Consider the following 14,278-nt stretch of genomic DNA (forward strand, 5'->3'; position numbering starts at 1 on the left):
CAGCACCACCCCAGCTCTCCCTCTCCCTGCCCTCTCTCCCCACCTTCCAGTTTTGCCGATCCCGCCCACCCAGGGACTGCACTGTAGCTTCCCATACCATACCTTCCCCTGGGGATGTTGGAGGAGATCTGAATACAACGCTCCTTTGCAGAGGTTAGTGGAAGTATGGCTGTGTTTCAGGGAACCTTTGGCAGTGTCTGGAGACATTTCTGGCCGTTGTGACCCGGGGCACTGGTAATACCAGCATCTGCCGCTAGAAGCCAGCGATGAGGCTGAGTACCATGCAACGCACAGGACAGTCGCTGACTGTGACCAAGGGTGTCCAGCACCACACGTCAAAAGTGCCGCAGCTGAGAAGCCCTGCGGCTTGGTGACCCTACGTGGAGACCCAGGGCACCCTGGCGGGACCCAGGGCACCAATCAGAAAGGGAAGAGGAGGGAGGTTTGCAAGGGCAGCTATAAACCCCAAGTACCTTCGACGGGAACTGCCACCCGGTAAGTCCCAGATGGCTCCCCGAAGCTCTCTTCTTCTTGGGAGAAGTTGGCATTGAGACCGGTCACCTCAAAGGTCAGCCTCTCCAGAGTGCCGTGAGCCACGGAGACGTTGAGCAGCAGGTCCTGTCCACGCTCCACGCGGGTGGAAGCCCAGGAGGCCTGCAGCCCCGACAGCAGCTCCACGAGCTGCACTGTGAGGTCCCGGGACAGCGCGGAGGCGGAGCTGTCACTTTGGGCACGGATCTCCAGGAGGTGCCGCCCAGGGCCCAGCAGGTGCTGGGTGTCTCCATCCAGGGTCAGGTTGTAGGGCGGCGAGCCCCGCTGGGTGGGAGACTCAAGCAGGGTTGTGTTACCCAAGAGCACAGCGTAGATCACCCCTGCCCCTAGATGGGCTAAGAAACATTGAAGCACATTGTGACAGTCGTGCAGCTGGTTGTTCTGTGATGGTTCAGACTCAAGTTCTGATGTCAGATAGACATCAATATAAATATAAAGAAACGTGGAAGGGTAGATCACCACCCCTGGGTTAACACTGACAATCCCTGAGTTCTGGGTTGAGAAGTGATATTTTCTCACTTTGTGTCCTCTCTGCTCATTTACATATTCTATTTATTTACATCTACTATGCATGTGTCAACCCCTTGGTCCTAGCAGCTTTTGGTGTGTGTGTGTGTGTGTGTGTGTGTGTGTGTGTGCGTGTGTGTGTGTTTCCCACACTGGAACTAAACCCAGGCCCTTTGCACAGAGCTGCATCCCTAGCCCTTTATTTTGCTTTTTTCTTTTTTTAATTTTGAGACTGAGTCTCACTAAGTCACTAAATTGCCCAGGGTGGGCTAGAACTTGTGATCCTCAGCCTCAGCCTCCGCCTCCTCGAGTTCTGGGCTTATAGGTGCACCTAGAAGTTTTTGACAGAAAACCCTGGAGCCTTTTGCTGATAGTGATATCCTTGTGGGAGGACGCGGAGGAAGCAGAGGGCCGTGAGAGGTGGGCCGGTTCGTACGCATGAACAGCAGCCGCCGGGTTGTTCTGGGCAGGAGCTGGGCATTTCCTTCCGCCTCCCCCGCTGACTGCCTGCACCTGCCCGCGAGGAAGTCCGCCTGGGCTCCATGGGGGAGGCTCACTTACAGTCTGCGGACGGGTGTCCTAATGGGATGCTGACACTGTGGTTACCTCTGAGCCTGAGTTACACCAACAGGTTAGGATTCTTTCCTACAGAGGCCAAGCTGCTGTTTTATTTGATAATGACTGGTGGTGGTGGTAATGGTAACATAAGCCCCGGGAGAGAGGGACCCCTACCTTTCACGTTTACTGTTGCGTGCCCTGCACCTTGCAAAGAGTTGGCGCTCAGTTATATTCATAGAATGAGTGAATGCAGGAAGGGTTATTTGAAGTTTTCCCAAGTACATGTCTCAGCCAACTTCCGCCAACAAGCCCACAGCAGCAGAGAGGACTCCCACGAGCCCGTGTCAAAGCCCACTCTAATGCCATCATGTTAGTGCAAGAGCAGGACTCCAGGGGGTGAGTGAGGGCCAACTGCGTCATGTCCTCACTTCCACAACCCTGAGCTGCCCTGGTTACATCAACAGGCCCCACCGAGGCTCAGACTGGACCTGTGCCTCCTGAAAAGATGCCGCCTGGGCCAATGTCGTGTCGTAGACTAAAGGTTCTCTATCAGGAGGAGGGGTGATATTTAAAATAGCACCTGAAACTGAGAGAGCACCAACCAATTAGAACGGATCTCTGAGGGACCAGATGGACACTGCAGCCAATCAAAATGAATTCTATGACAAATTAGTATGGATGCCATGACCAATCAGAATAGACACACTGGCCAATCAAAACAGATACAATAACCGATCAGAATGCCTCTGTGACCAATTAGAAATGACACTGTGACCAATCAGAATAGACCCTAGCCATGACCACTGGTATGGCAGAACCAGTGTGTACAGCTGAACAGTAGCCCTGACTGAGGGCAACATGGCTGTACCAAGCTGGTGTATGTCCCCCAGATCCTACCTCACCCTGTTCACATTCCCCCAACAGGAAGTAGTGCGGAAGTTCTTGAGATCGGACTATGAGCATCCAAAGTAGGGCTGGGAAGTGTGGGAACTGCCATCGGCTTACTGGCCTTGTGACTTAGGGGATGCTTCTGGACCTTTCCGAGCCACCATTTCTTTATCAATAACATGGAGACAGCGCTAGCATGTACGGAGTGGGCCAGCATGGGAAGTGCACTTAGGATAGTGTGTGGCACACAGAGGTGCTAAAGTAATGATAGATAAGAAACCAACTGGGGCTGAGGGAGGTGATGCTCACCTGTCATCTCAGAGCTTGGGAGGCTGAGGCGGGATGATCACCATGAGTTCAGGCCAGCCTGGGCTACATACTGAGTTGGAGGCCAGCCTGAACTACATAGTGAGCCTTTGTCTCAAATGAAAGGAAACCAAAAATAACTAACTCCATACATGATCAGTGTTATTATTAAATCTTGGACGTTAGCTGGATAGATTTTAGGACATCAAGGATTCCACAGTTTGCCTCCACTTGCTGGCTTCTGCAGACTCACCTGCATTGAGCTCCACCTGGATCCACAGAGGGTCCCCGAAGACAGCCCTGCAGAGAAGGCCAGCTCCTGAGCCGGACAGGCTGGGGCACCCAGTGACACGCAGCCTCTCCGTTGAGTCTTGCACAGTCACTTGCTGCTGAGCTGTCACGTGCCACTCGCTGGTTGTGCACTCAGCAAACACGGAGAACTCTCCCGGGGACGTGAACTGGTGGCTCACGGTGCTGGACAAGCTGCCGCCACAGGCAGAGTCATTAGCAGCGCCGGGACCCCGACACGTGTTCACACACCCATTCACACAAGCATTCACGCCTCCTCTACTCTGCAAAGGTGAGAGATGAAGAGAAGAGGCTGCCTGCCCGTGCCTGGCTCTCAGCACTAGGAGAGCTTCTGCTGCAATGTCTCAGGGCAGAAAAGGGGTAGAAAGTCCTCTGGGCCTTCCTGCTCATCTGTAAGATGGAATCAGGTACTAGACATACCAAAGTTTAAAAAAAAACTTTTTTTTGTTTTTTTGAGACAGGGTCTCACTATGTATTCCAGGCTGGCCTTAAATTCATGGTGATCCTCCTGCCTCAGCCTTCCCAGCGCTGGCATTACAAGTGTGCACCACCACACCCAGCTTTTTTTTTTTTTTATGTCTTTTTGAGACAGGGTCTCGCTGTGCAGTTCAGGCCAGCCTTGAGCTCACTTTCCCAGGCTGGTCTCAAACTCACAATGATCCTCCTGCCTCAGCCTCCCGAGTGTTGGGATTACAGGTATGCGCCACCACGCCCGGCTTATTTTGTTTTATAATCTCCTTTATTTCTTAGCTTTGACCCAAGGGTAGCCTAAATCATGATATGTTCAGTGGGTAAAGATAGTAAAAACACCAGGAGAAAACCCATCTGTGCAGGCACACAATGGGACCCAGGAGCCTGAGAGGACAGGGGAAGGCTCCAGTTTGGCTTCGTTTCTCTCGTTCCTCTCCTGGCCTGACCCAGGCTTTCCCTTCTCCCAGAGATGCGCTGGAGGAGAGGGTGATGCAGACACCTCCATACTCAAGAGAGAGCACATCATTCTGTCTAGTGAAGGGAGAAAGAGGGACTCTTGTTGGAAAATGCAGAGAAGAATGCTGTAGACTAGGAGATTCTCTGTGAATCAGTGCAAACCACGAGCTCCTCCCCGAGCACATACATGCAGCACAGACCCACAGGAACAGCTCAGGCTTCAGGGGCTGAGCTACAGCGCCCGAGCTTTGTGAACCTGGGCCACAGCCCAAGTGTTGCATAGGTGGTGATATCTGCTCTGAAAACCAATCTGACATGGAAGGCAAGTCAGACGTCTCCTTTGAACCTACCTGGCTTGCCACCCGTTCATGCAAATATGTTTAAAAATCAGACCTAGAATCTTAGAACATACTATTAAAATCACTGAGAATGCTGGGCATGTTGGCACACATCTGTAATCCCAGCATTCAGGAGGTTGAGGCAAGTAGGATTGCTGTGAGCTCGGGATCAGCCTGGGCTACATAGTGAACTGAAGGCCAGCCTGAACTGCGTAGTGAGACCCTGTCTCACAAAGACCAAAAAAAAAAAAAAAAAAAAAATCACTGAGAATACAGTCTGAAATTACTTGACACACTGACACCAGGAAAGAGTGATCAGATTTCAAGGGAACACGTACAAATAGATGGTCAGCCCTGAGATGATGAGATGTTGACATCATCATCAGAAGACTGTAAAGTAATTGTTATAAGATACTGTCAACTTGATTGAGAAACTTCCCAGGAGAGTTGTAATTCTGGGATGTGTCTGTGGATGATTGACAGGTAGACCAGCAAACTAAGGAGGGACAGCCTACCCCAGATAAGGGTGACACCAGCCAACAGGCTTGTAGCTTTGACAGAATGAAAAAGGAAAGAGGAAGGAAGTGTTTTCCTTGTTTGGAGGAGCTCTGCTCCTGGCATTGCCTTTGCACAATGGTCTGCAGCTCCTTCAGCTTTTTAGTGCAAACTCTTTGGTATTCCAACATAGATTCTTCAGCCTTCTGACACAGACTCCCACCAGTGGCTCTTCTAGGTCTTCAACCTTCCATTGCTACTGGATCGTCTGGCTCTCCAGGGCAGACAGCTATTATGGTTTCTTCCACCTCTGATCCTGCAGTGGCCGTTGAGATTCTCTTGCCTCTGAGCATGTAAGCCTATCTAATGAGTCCGTTGGTATAAATATACACATATTTTATATTGATTCTATTTTTCTATAGAACCCTATCTATTACAATGAGATAAAGGAAAACCCTTACAAAATGAGTGATAAGACAGGCATTTTCATCAGATAAACAGAAACTATAAAAAAGATCCAGAGGGAATTTTTAGAAATGAAAAACAGAATAACTGAAATAAAAATTTAAGTAGATGGGTTCAACATCAGAATAGAGACGAAATAGGGAAAAGTCAGTGAATCTGAAGATAAACCAAAAAAAAAAAAAAATCCTACCTACACGACAGAAAAAAATTTTTAAATGATAAAGGGTGTCAGTTAACTGTACAGGAAAAAAAAAAATCAAAAGATCTATTCTTTCTGTCATTGGAGCCCCAAAGAGGGACAAAAGATTTGGGTAGGAAAATGTGATTTGAACATTTCTTCAAATGGGAGGAAATTTTCCAAGCTTGATAAAAGATACATTTACAGATTTAAGAAGTTCAGTGAACCCAAAACAAGGAAAAAAATTAAAGAAACTGTATAATAATCAAACTGCTGAAAACACAAAGTAAGGGGAAAAAAACCTTGAAAGTCGCCAGATACTCCTCATCCCTAAAAAAAGATAGGTTACAGTAATTTGAATGACTTTAGATTTCCCATAAGAAGCCATGCAGGTTGGAAGCAGTGAAACAACATTCTTAAACAACTGAAAGAATAGAACTGTCAACACAGAATTCTAGATCCACCAGAAAATATCTTCTAGGAATTAAGGCAAAAGTGAGATATTCTTAGGAAAAAAAAAAAAAAAAAGATATTCTCAGGATAACTAAGACAATTTGTTGCTAGAAAATATATGGGGGGGGGAATAAAACTAATGGAAGTTTTTCATATGAAAGGAAGTAATAGCAGAGGTATCTGGAACTTCAGCAATGAAGAAAGAGCACCAGAAACGGTAAATATCTGGGTAAATGTTTAGACTATTTTTCTCTCACAAATTCTTTGAAGCACATGGCTATTGAGAAGCATTTGCAGAATACAAACAGATAAAAATTATAAAGGAGGGGTGGACAGAAGGGCCTATATGTTGGTAAAGCTTTATTATTTTACCTGAAGTGGGAAAAAGTAAACTGTGTAAGTTGTGAAAGAGTAGGTATATATGAATATTCTAAACCCTGAGCAACCACTACAGAGTAATGCAAAGCTAGCCAAAAGCCAATGGATAAGTTAGGATGAAATGCTAAAAATGTTCAAATAACCCAAAACAAGTGAGGAGAGGGGAGCAGAAGAAAAGCTAACAGAGGGAGCAAACAAAAAGAATAAAAATAATCTATATTAGCCATTACATTCATTTTTTTTGTCTTTTTGAGACAGGGTTTCACTATGCAGTTCAGGTTGGTCTTGAACTCACTTTATAGCCCAAGCTGATCTAGAACTACAGCATTTCTCATGCCTCAACCTCCCAAGTGCTCAGATTATAGACTTGTGCCCCCACATCTGGCCTTATATTAATTGTTTATGTCTAAACTCATCAATGATTATGTCAACTTAATCTTAACCAAGACTCAACTGTATACTGCCTTTGAGAAATCCACTTTAAGGATAACGACATAGCTAGATTAAAATAAAAGGATGCAAGGCATAGCAACAAACATTTAAACAATGTCAAAAATGCAAATTTAAGAACAAGAAAATGGTAACTCTCTATGGAAATAAAAGAATATTTTGAATAGTAAAAGCCAGTGTGTCTTTCAGTGATGTCTCTGGAAGAAACAGTTTGTTTCATTCTCAAATTCTGATGTCAACCAAAATTGCCCAGGACTACAAGGCAGAGAAATGAATCTTTCCTGATTTCTCTCCCTGAGATCTCACCCAAAGGATGGGCCTGAAAAGTGGTTTTAGTGCATTTTTTTGCCGGGGGGGGGGGTACCAGGAATCGAACTCAGGACCTTGCACTTGCCAGGCAGGCGCTTGTGCTGCTGAGTCACATCCCTGGCCAGCAAAGTGGTTTTAGAAACGGCTGCCAGGACAAGGGAGAGGTGCTCAGAATATGAAGAGGTAGATACAACTTTAAAAATCACACTATGAATTCATGACCCAGTGTTATGGTTTATATCTGGATTTCCCCCCAAAGCCTCATGCAGTCATGGGGGGTAGGCTTTTCAGAGGCGGCTGAATCTACAGAATCCAATACTGGGATTAAGGGTGTGACTGCTACACCTGTCCTAGGGCGGGTAGCCTGCCTACAATATAAGGGACTGAATGAGGACTGTCCCTGCCCCCCTTGTTGCTTTTGCTGTCTTTTGCTGCCGTGAACTGTTGCCCCTTTGCCATGTGCCACCCTGAGCCAGCTGATTATGGTCTCAAACCTCTGCAAACAGTGAGATAAATAAACCTTTCCTCCCTTAACTTTGGGCATCAGGTATTTTATCTCAGCAATGAAAAAAGTAACTAAGACACCCAGAAATCTCTGTCTTACATATACATCTGATAGGAACATATACATTTATGTACCAAGACATACTAGAATGTTTGTGGCAGCACAGTTTGTTGTAGCCAAAAATAAGACACTATCCAAATGCTTATCAACTGTATTAGTCAGCTTTCCCCTTGCTGAGACACAGCACCTGACATCTGCAACTTAAAGGAGGAGAGATTTGGTTTAGTTCACGGTTTCAGAAGATTCAGTCCATGGTAAGCTGGCTCCATGGCAGGAACATCATGGTGGAAGGGTGTGGGGGAGCAAAGCTGCTTGGTTCATGGTGGCAGGAAGCAGATCAGGGCAACAGTGCCAGAGAGGAAGAGGCTACGGACTACACACAGTCCCCAACGCCACACCTACACGACCCCATAGACACACCCAGGGTGTGTTTTGCTCCTCTACCAGGCTTTTCTTAATCCTGTGAAGCTGACCAGTCATGATTAATGGTCTCATTGACACTAGTATGGATAAGTAAATTGATGTTCATTCACAAACTGGAATGTTATGCAGCAGTGAGAAAAATAAATCATAATTACACACAGTATCCATAAGTCCCCAAAGTAATGTGGAGTAGAAGCCTGGCACAAAGCATATATACTTTATGATGCCATTTGCATAAGGCACAAACACAGGTCACAGGTGCCTGTGATGCTAGGAAATTAGGATAGTGCGTATCCATGTGGTGGGAGGTTAGGAGACTGAGAGGGGTTTCGGGGAAGTTGGGTATGTTTGTATGTATATTTTCTCTCTCTCTCTCTCTCTCTCTCTCTCTCTCTCTCTCTCTCTCTCCTCTTTCTCTCTCTTTCTTTCTTTCTTTCTTTCTTTCTTTCTTTCTTTCTTTCTTTCTTTCTTCTTTCCTCTATCTTTCTTTCTTTATTTCTTGGCCAGCATGTTTGTTTCTTGATTGGGGTATTGGATGCATGTGCGTGTTCAGTGCATAAAAATGAATCAAGCTGTTTCTCTTTATGCATTTTTCTGTACATACATTATACTTCAATGAAGTTGAAAAATTAGTCAAAAACTCCATCACTCCCTGGTTTGTCTTCACTGCTGGGATATTTGCCTTTAATGGGATGCGGCTTTTCTTTGAGATGAAAGTGGAGAAGAAAGCTCACATTTCTGGCCAGGCATGGTGGTGCAGGCCTGTAATCCCAGCACTCAGGAGGCTGAGGCAGGAGGATTGCTGTGAGCTCAAGGCCAGCCTGGGCTACATAGTGAAACTTTCTCCCAAAAAACAAAAAAAAAAAAACAAACAAAAAAAAAGAAAGCTCACATGCTCTTTGCTCACTGTTTCCGACTGTCAGACATCGCAGTCTGTGTCATTTGGCTGTGCCACTGACAAGGCGTCAGCCAGGTTGGTGGGCAAAGCCGTCTGACAAGTCGGGTACCGTGGTAGAGGGAAACGGTGGGCGACCCACAGTGTGCCGTCCTAGGGCCACCAGTTACCCACACGGCCTCAGCTCGGCTCCGGAGCCTCCACTCACTGGTCCGCAGAATGAGGGCAGACCGGACTCAGCTGGATTGTTTAAAGGTTTAAAGGAGAAAAAGACCAAAAAGTACCCAGTGTATAATAAACCCAAACATTGTTGCTTTCTGTGCAACAGGGTACCACTGTGTGCCACCTCACCTACTAAGGAAAAAGCTCTCTACACTTTTAGGTAACAATACAATAGTAAGGACTATCCTTTTTTTTTTTTTTTTTTTAAGATAGGGCTTCACTATGCAATTCAGGCTGGCCTCAAACACACAGCGATCCTCCTGCCTCAGCCTCCCCCCGAGTGCTGGGATTACACCACACCCGGCAGAACTGTCCATTTTTAAGAATCAGCTCTGCTAGTTGTTTTCTTCCTTATAGCCTTGTATCCTCCTTAAAATTATTCCGTGAGTACTAGCAACACTGGTCATACTTAGCTATACGGATCGCACAATTCCCAGGCCTAAAACTTCTCCCTTTCTCGTTGGTAGTGGATGCTGCAGTGTGATGCGATACCAGACGCCACCCTCCCAGACCAAGGCGCGCGTTCCGCGTCCGCAGGAAGCCCCTTAGTTGCCGGGCGCTGCCTCACGCAAGGTGACCCTCCTCCCGGGACACTGCAGCCAAGACCATGCAAGGTCCTGTGCCCCCCGCGGCGGCCTCCGCCACGGCCTCGGCTGCTGTGAATCCCGCTTTGCCTTCTGTGAATCCCGCTTTGCCTTCTCTCTCCTCCATCTTACTCCGCAGCTCCAGCACGCCAGCTGTCCTGCTTTCCGCTGCATCCGCTGCTCCTGCCTTGTAATTGTGGTCCCTCCCTCTGCCCCTCCCACAGGACTTCGGCCTGGGAGTCCATTCTGATGTCACCCTCCATCTCCCTCCTTTGTGCCTCCCAGCAGCTTGTGAGCGCCTAGGTCGCTCTAAGGCTTGCGCTGCGCTGTGACAGCTGGAGGGCAGAAGGGCGTCCCAAGTCCTGACCTCCGGGACAGCCGCGCCCCAGGCTGCGCTGGACAGAAAACGAGGTCCATTCCCAGATCTACCAGTAGGTGGCGCCTAGTTACTCAAATTGTCCCAGAGGTTCCTTTTCCAACAGAAAAACAAGGCAGCCCACTGCGCAAATGCACAGCGGGCAAAGAGAATGAATGCAAGGCGAGAATCCTCTGACTTGGATCAGGATGCTCTTGAGCTTGGAGTCTGCTCCTCAGCTCACGGATGTACTGACAATGGATTTTTTTTGTTTGTTTGTTTGTTTTGAGACCCTTGCTATGCAGTTCAGGTTGGCCTTGAACTTACTGTGTAGCCCAGGCTGGCCACAGCGATCCTCCTGCCTCAGCCTCCTGAGTGCAGGATTACAGGCGTGTACCCCCACACCCAGCAGGAGTGTCAATTTTAAAATCTCTAGCCCTTTGACCAACAAGGAGTTAAGCAGAAATAGGAGTCTGTACACACACGAAAAGCACCGCGATACTTGCTTCCATGTACTCAGAAGTCATTCCCTACATTGTAGCTGGAGTGCGGGGGCTGCCAGCGCCGGTAAGGAAGCAGCGGGAACACAGCTCCCAAGGTCCAGCAAAGTGACCAAGAAGCCAGGTGCATGGCTTCAAGGTCCAACGAACCTTTAAAGTAGAAACTGGATGACTGGGGTGGGAGATGGTGGAGGATGTGCACTATCTTTTAAAAGAGAAAAACAAACAGTAGTGGCTTTTGCTCAGGGCAAACATGCAGAAATAGCAAATGTAAGCAAGTGTAAAGCGTCGCTGATTGTTTCTTTCCGAGTTTAATCACATAGAAAATTCCAGAGTGTAATATGACACGTAGCCCATCTAGAATGGACATATTTAGCTTTTCTTCCCAGCAGCTTCCATTTTAAAGCATGGTTTATTTATCAGTGTAAAGCCCTCTGGTAATGAAAGGTCTTAGGCTACAGTCAATTTCTTTCTTTTTTTTTTTTTTTTCCCAGTACTGGGAATCGAACTCACGACCTCGTGCTTGCCAGGCAAGCGCTGTGCTGCTGAGCTAAATCCCCAGCCACCTGCACAATTTTGATTATGCCCAACTCAAGTAGAATAAAATGGTGTGTGCTTGTGTGTGTGTGTGTGTTGTGTGACTTAGCACCCACTGATGTCGCAGTAAAATGGTAGCAAACAAAAGTCCCACAGAAAGTGTCACGTGCATTTGGATCACTTGATACTCCCCTCCAAAGCGTCATCACATTCTACTCCATGAAACTGAAAACTGTCAGGGCAGCCACCAGTGTCAGTGACAGAGGAGGACACAGAAACCCAGCCAGGCCAGGGGCTGCCGCAGGGTCTCGGTCCCACAGCAGCAGCTGGGGCAGGTATCATGAGCTGTTTGGTATCTGTTTGGTATCATGAGCTGGGCAATTATTCTCTTGTTTTTACAGACAAAGCAGTTGAGCTCAGAGAGGTACAGCAGCATTGCCCGAGGCACACAGCTAGGCGGTGGCAGATGGTGATGCAAACAGGACTGTCTGGCATTGAAGCTCAGGCCCCGGGGCTCAGGTGACAGCACCACACTGCACAGGTGGCCTGCTGGCCCTGTACCTCGTGCCTGCCAGGATGCAGAGTTACTCCCTCACTGTGATGAGAAGAAGCTAACCCTGATTAATAACAGTATCTTGATCTCACTGCTAGGAACCCTCTGCCCCTGGCCAGCCGTGGGTAGAAAGGGCACATGCCCCACACTGCCATCCAGCAGACCACTGGGCATGGGACTCAGTGTGGTCTTCTATGGCCAGCCCACACCAGCAGAGTCTTCCCACACAGGAAAAGCCACTCACACTCCCCTAAACTGTGAGAAATAAGAAATATTATTTAAGCCACTACATTGTGGGATGGTTTGTTATGCAGCAAAACTGACGGATACAACCTGATGTAAGGTTCAGAGACTCCACTTACCTGGAGGGGTAGTAGGGATCAAGGGTGTGGCCATCTCCCATATTAAGGATGCAGGACAGGTTTCCAACATAGGGAGAAAGCAGCCACGTCAGAGAGATGGTGACATTGTCAAAGGTGAAGCTTTCGTTGGACACCAGCAGCCGTAGGCCTGAGATCCAAACACAAGGTGCTGTGTGCCTTTGCAACACAAAGTGGTGCATTTCTGCTTCAAACTCACTCTCCTCCACCCCCCTGACCACCGTCTGGTAGGTGGATTTAAAGGATTTTTTTTTCAATTTTATTTCTGTTATTGTTGTCATTGCTGTTTTTGAGACAGGATCTTACTATTTTGTCCAGGCTTGTCTTGAACTCACTATGCAGCCCAGGCTCAAACTCACTATGATCCTCCTGCCTCAGCCTCCCAAGTGCTAGAATAAGAGGCATGCATCACCATGCTTGGCTTAATTTTATTTTTACTTTTGAAAGTTCTTTGGAATTTTCTCTTTTTTCTTTTTTTTTTTTTTGATACTGGGAATTGAACTCACAGCCTCACGCTTGCCAGGCAGGCGCTGTGCCGCTGAACTAAATCCCCAGCCCCTTGGAATTTTGTTTTCATTCATAGGCCATACAAAACTGAGATACAGAAGTGGACATGTTTAGAGAGTAGGATCAGAAAAGCAAGCCTGCCTGCAGCTCATCTCTCAGCCCCAGTGCGGCTGCCTAGAGGCAGCCATTGCTACCAGTACCCGGGCGCCCCTCGCAGACAGCCATGCACACAGCACACACGTGTGTTTTGATGTACACAACTGGCGCAGGCTGCGTCCGGCACCTTGTGTGTGTTCGTGTAGGATGGTAACTCGGAGACTGCTCCACACAACTCCAGACAGCTGTCTTATTCTTTTCAACCTCTCCCTAATGCACCCTAATCTAGTTAACCAGGAGCCTATTGACTGTCAAAATGCGTTCTACAAGGTTTAAAAAGACAGCTGGGGGGACGCCTGTAAGAAAATCTGCTTGGCTGGGGTGGCAGATGCATCGCTGTCACTTAGCACACATTCAACTTGACAAGCTTAGACTTCAAAGGTTGGCGGGAGGGTGGGGCCAGGGGAATGCGCACCCCCCACCCTCAGCCACCCGAGGGCGCTCGGATGCCACCGAGGCCTGGACATAGTTGCCAGGTGCTAGATAAAGTCCCTCCGGTGCACATCAGAAACTGATTGTGCCGGGCGTGGTGGTGCAAGTCTGTAATCCCAGCACTTGGGAGGCTGAGGCAGGAGGATCGTTGCGAGTTCGAGACCAGCCTGGGCTACAAAGTGAGCTCAAGGCCAGCCTGGACTTCATAGCGAGACTCTGTCTCAAAAAGACCAAAAAAAGAGAGAAAGAAAAGAAACTGATTGTGACCAGGACACCCGGTTCCCAGGGCCCAGGATATCCGAAATGAGGGTAGGAGCAGAAAACCTGGTTTCCAAGGCTGCGGGACTAAACACGGCCCTGCAGACCACACATTCGTCAGGTGACAGCAACGCGGTGGCCCATCTCCGCGGGGGCCCTTTGTCCGCTAGCAAAACCACCTCCTGGGATCGCTGGCAGACGCGTGGCCTGGAGACCCAGTGGAGACGGCTCCCTCGTGCGTCACCCCTGCCACGTATGCGCAGCTGTCGCCACTGGTAACCCGGGCCCTTTCTGCCCCGCAGCCCTGCCTGCTCCTGCACCCCCAGGCCCCTCCCTCCTCTACGCTCTGGGCTCTGCTGTCCTGGCTGTCCCTGGGGAGCCTCAGCACCCCCATGCGTCTCTTCCCTTCAGAGCTCTCTGTCCCTCTGGCCTCAGCAGAAGTTGCCGTTGTGAGTAATTTGTCCGACAACGGCAAGGCGTGGTTTCCCAGCCTGCGGGCAAATCTGCACACTCATCCTGGCTTGAACTAACAGTAAGGCTACCACTCTGGAGGCGAATTCGCGGTGTCCATTAACATTTAAAGTGCGCGGACCCTGCACTCTGGCAATTAGCGATCTCTCAGCATCACCGCCAGTGCGATCTAAGATGCACAAGGGTGGAGGATCGACGCAGAGGGGAAGGGCCACCGAAGCAACTGAGGTGGCAGGTGCTAGGGGGCTTGGACATAATCTGATGACAGAATACAAAGCGGTCACCAAAAAAATAAGGTAGTAACCGGGCGTGGTGGTGCACGCCTGT

At 48.5% G+C, this 14,278-nt stretch overlaps 1 protein-coding gene across 2 annotated transcripts in view; it reads right to left on the minus strand.

Annotated features, from left to right (window-relative positions):
* Window positions 1-14,278, minus strand: part of Pkd1l2 (polycystic kidney disease 1-like 2) — an 85,392-nt gene that overhangs the window by 61,872 nt on the left and 9,242 nt on the right. For both annotated transcript variants that reach the window (XM_005409357.1, XM_013507110.1), the window contains exons 5-7: window positions 12,110-12,257; window positions 3,065-3,294; window positions 474-878 (exon numbers count right to left, since the gene is read on the minus strand). In XM_005409357.1, the coding sequence (XP_005409414.1) occupies window positions 474-878; window positions 3,065-3,294; window positions 12,110-12,257 (783 nt within the window). The remainder of the gene's footprint in view (window positions 1-473; window positions 879-3,064; window positions 3,295-12,109; window positions 12,258-14,278) is intronic.

This window comes from Chinchilla lanigera, unplaced genomic scaffold, assembly GCF_000276665.1.
Source record: "Chinchilla lanigera isolate Chin_1 unplaced genomic scaffold, ChiLan1.0 scaffold00121, whole genome shotgun sequence".
NCBI classification, from domain to species: domain Eukaryota; kingdom Metazoa; phylum Chordata; class Mammalia; order Rodentia; family Chinchillidae; genus Chinchilla; species Chinchilla lanigera.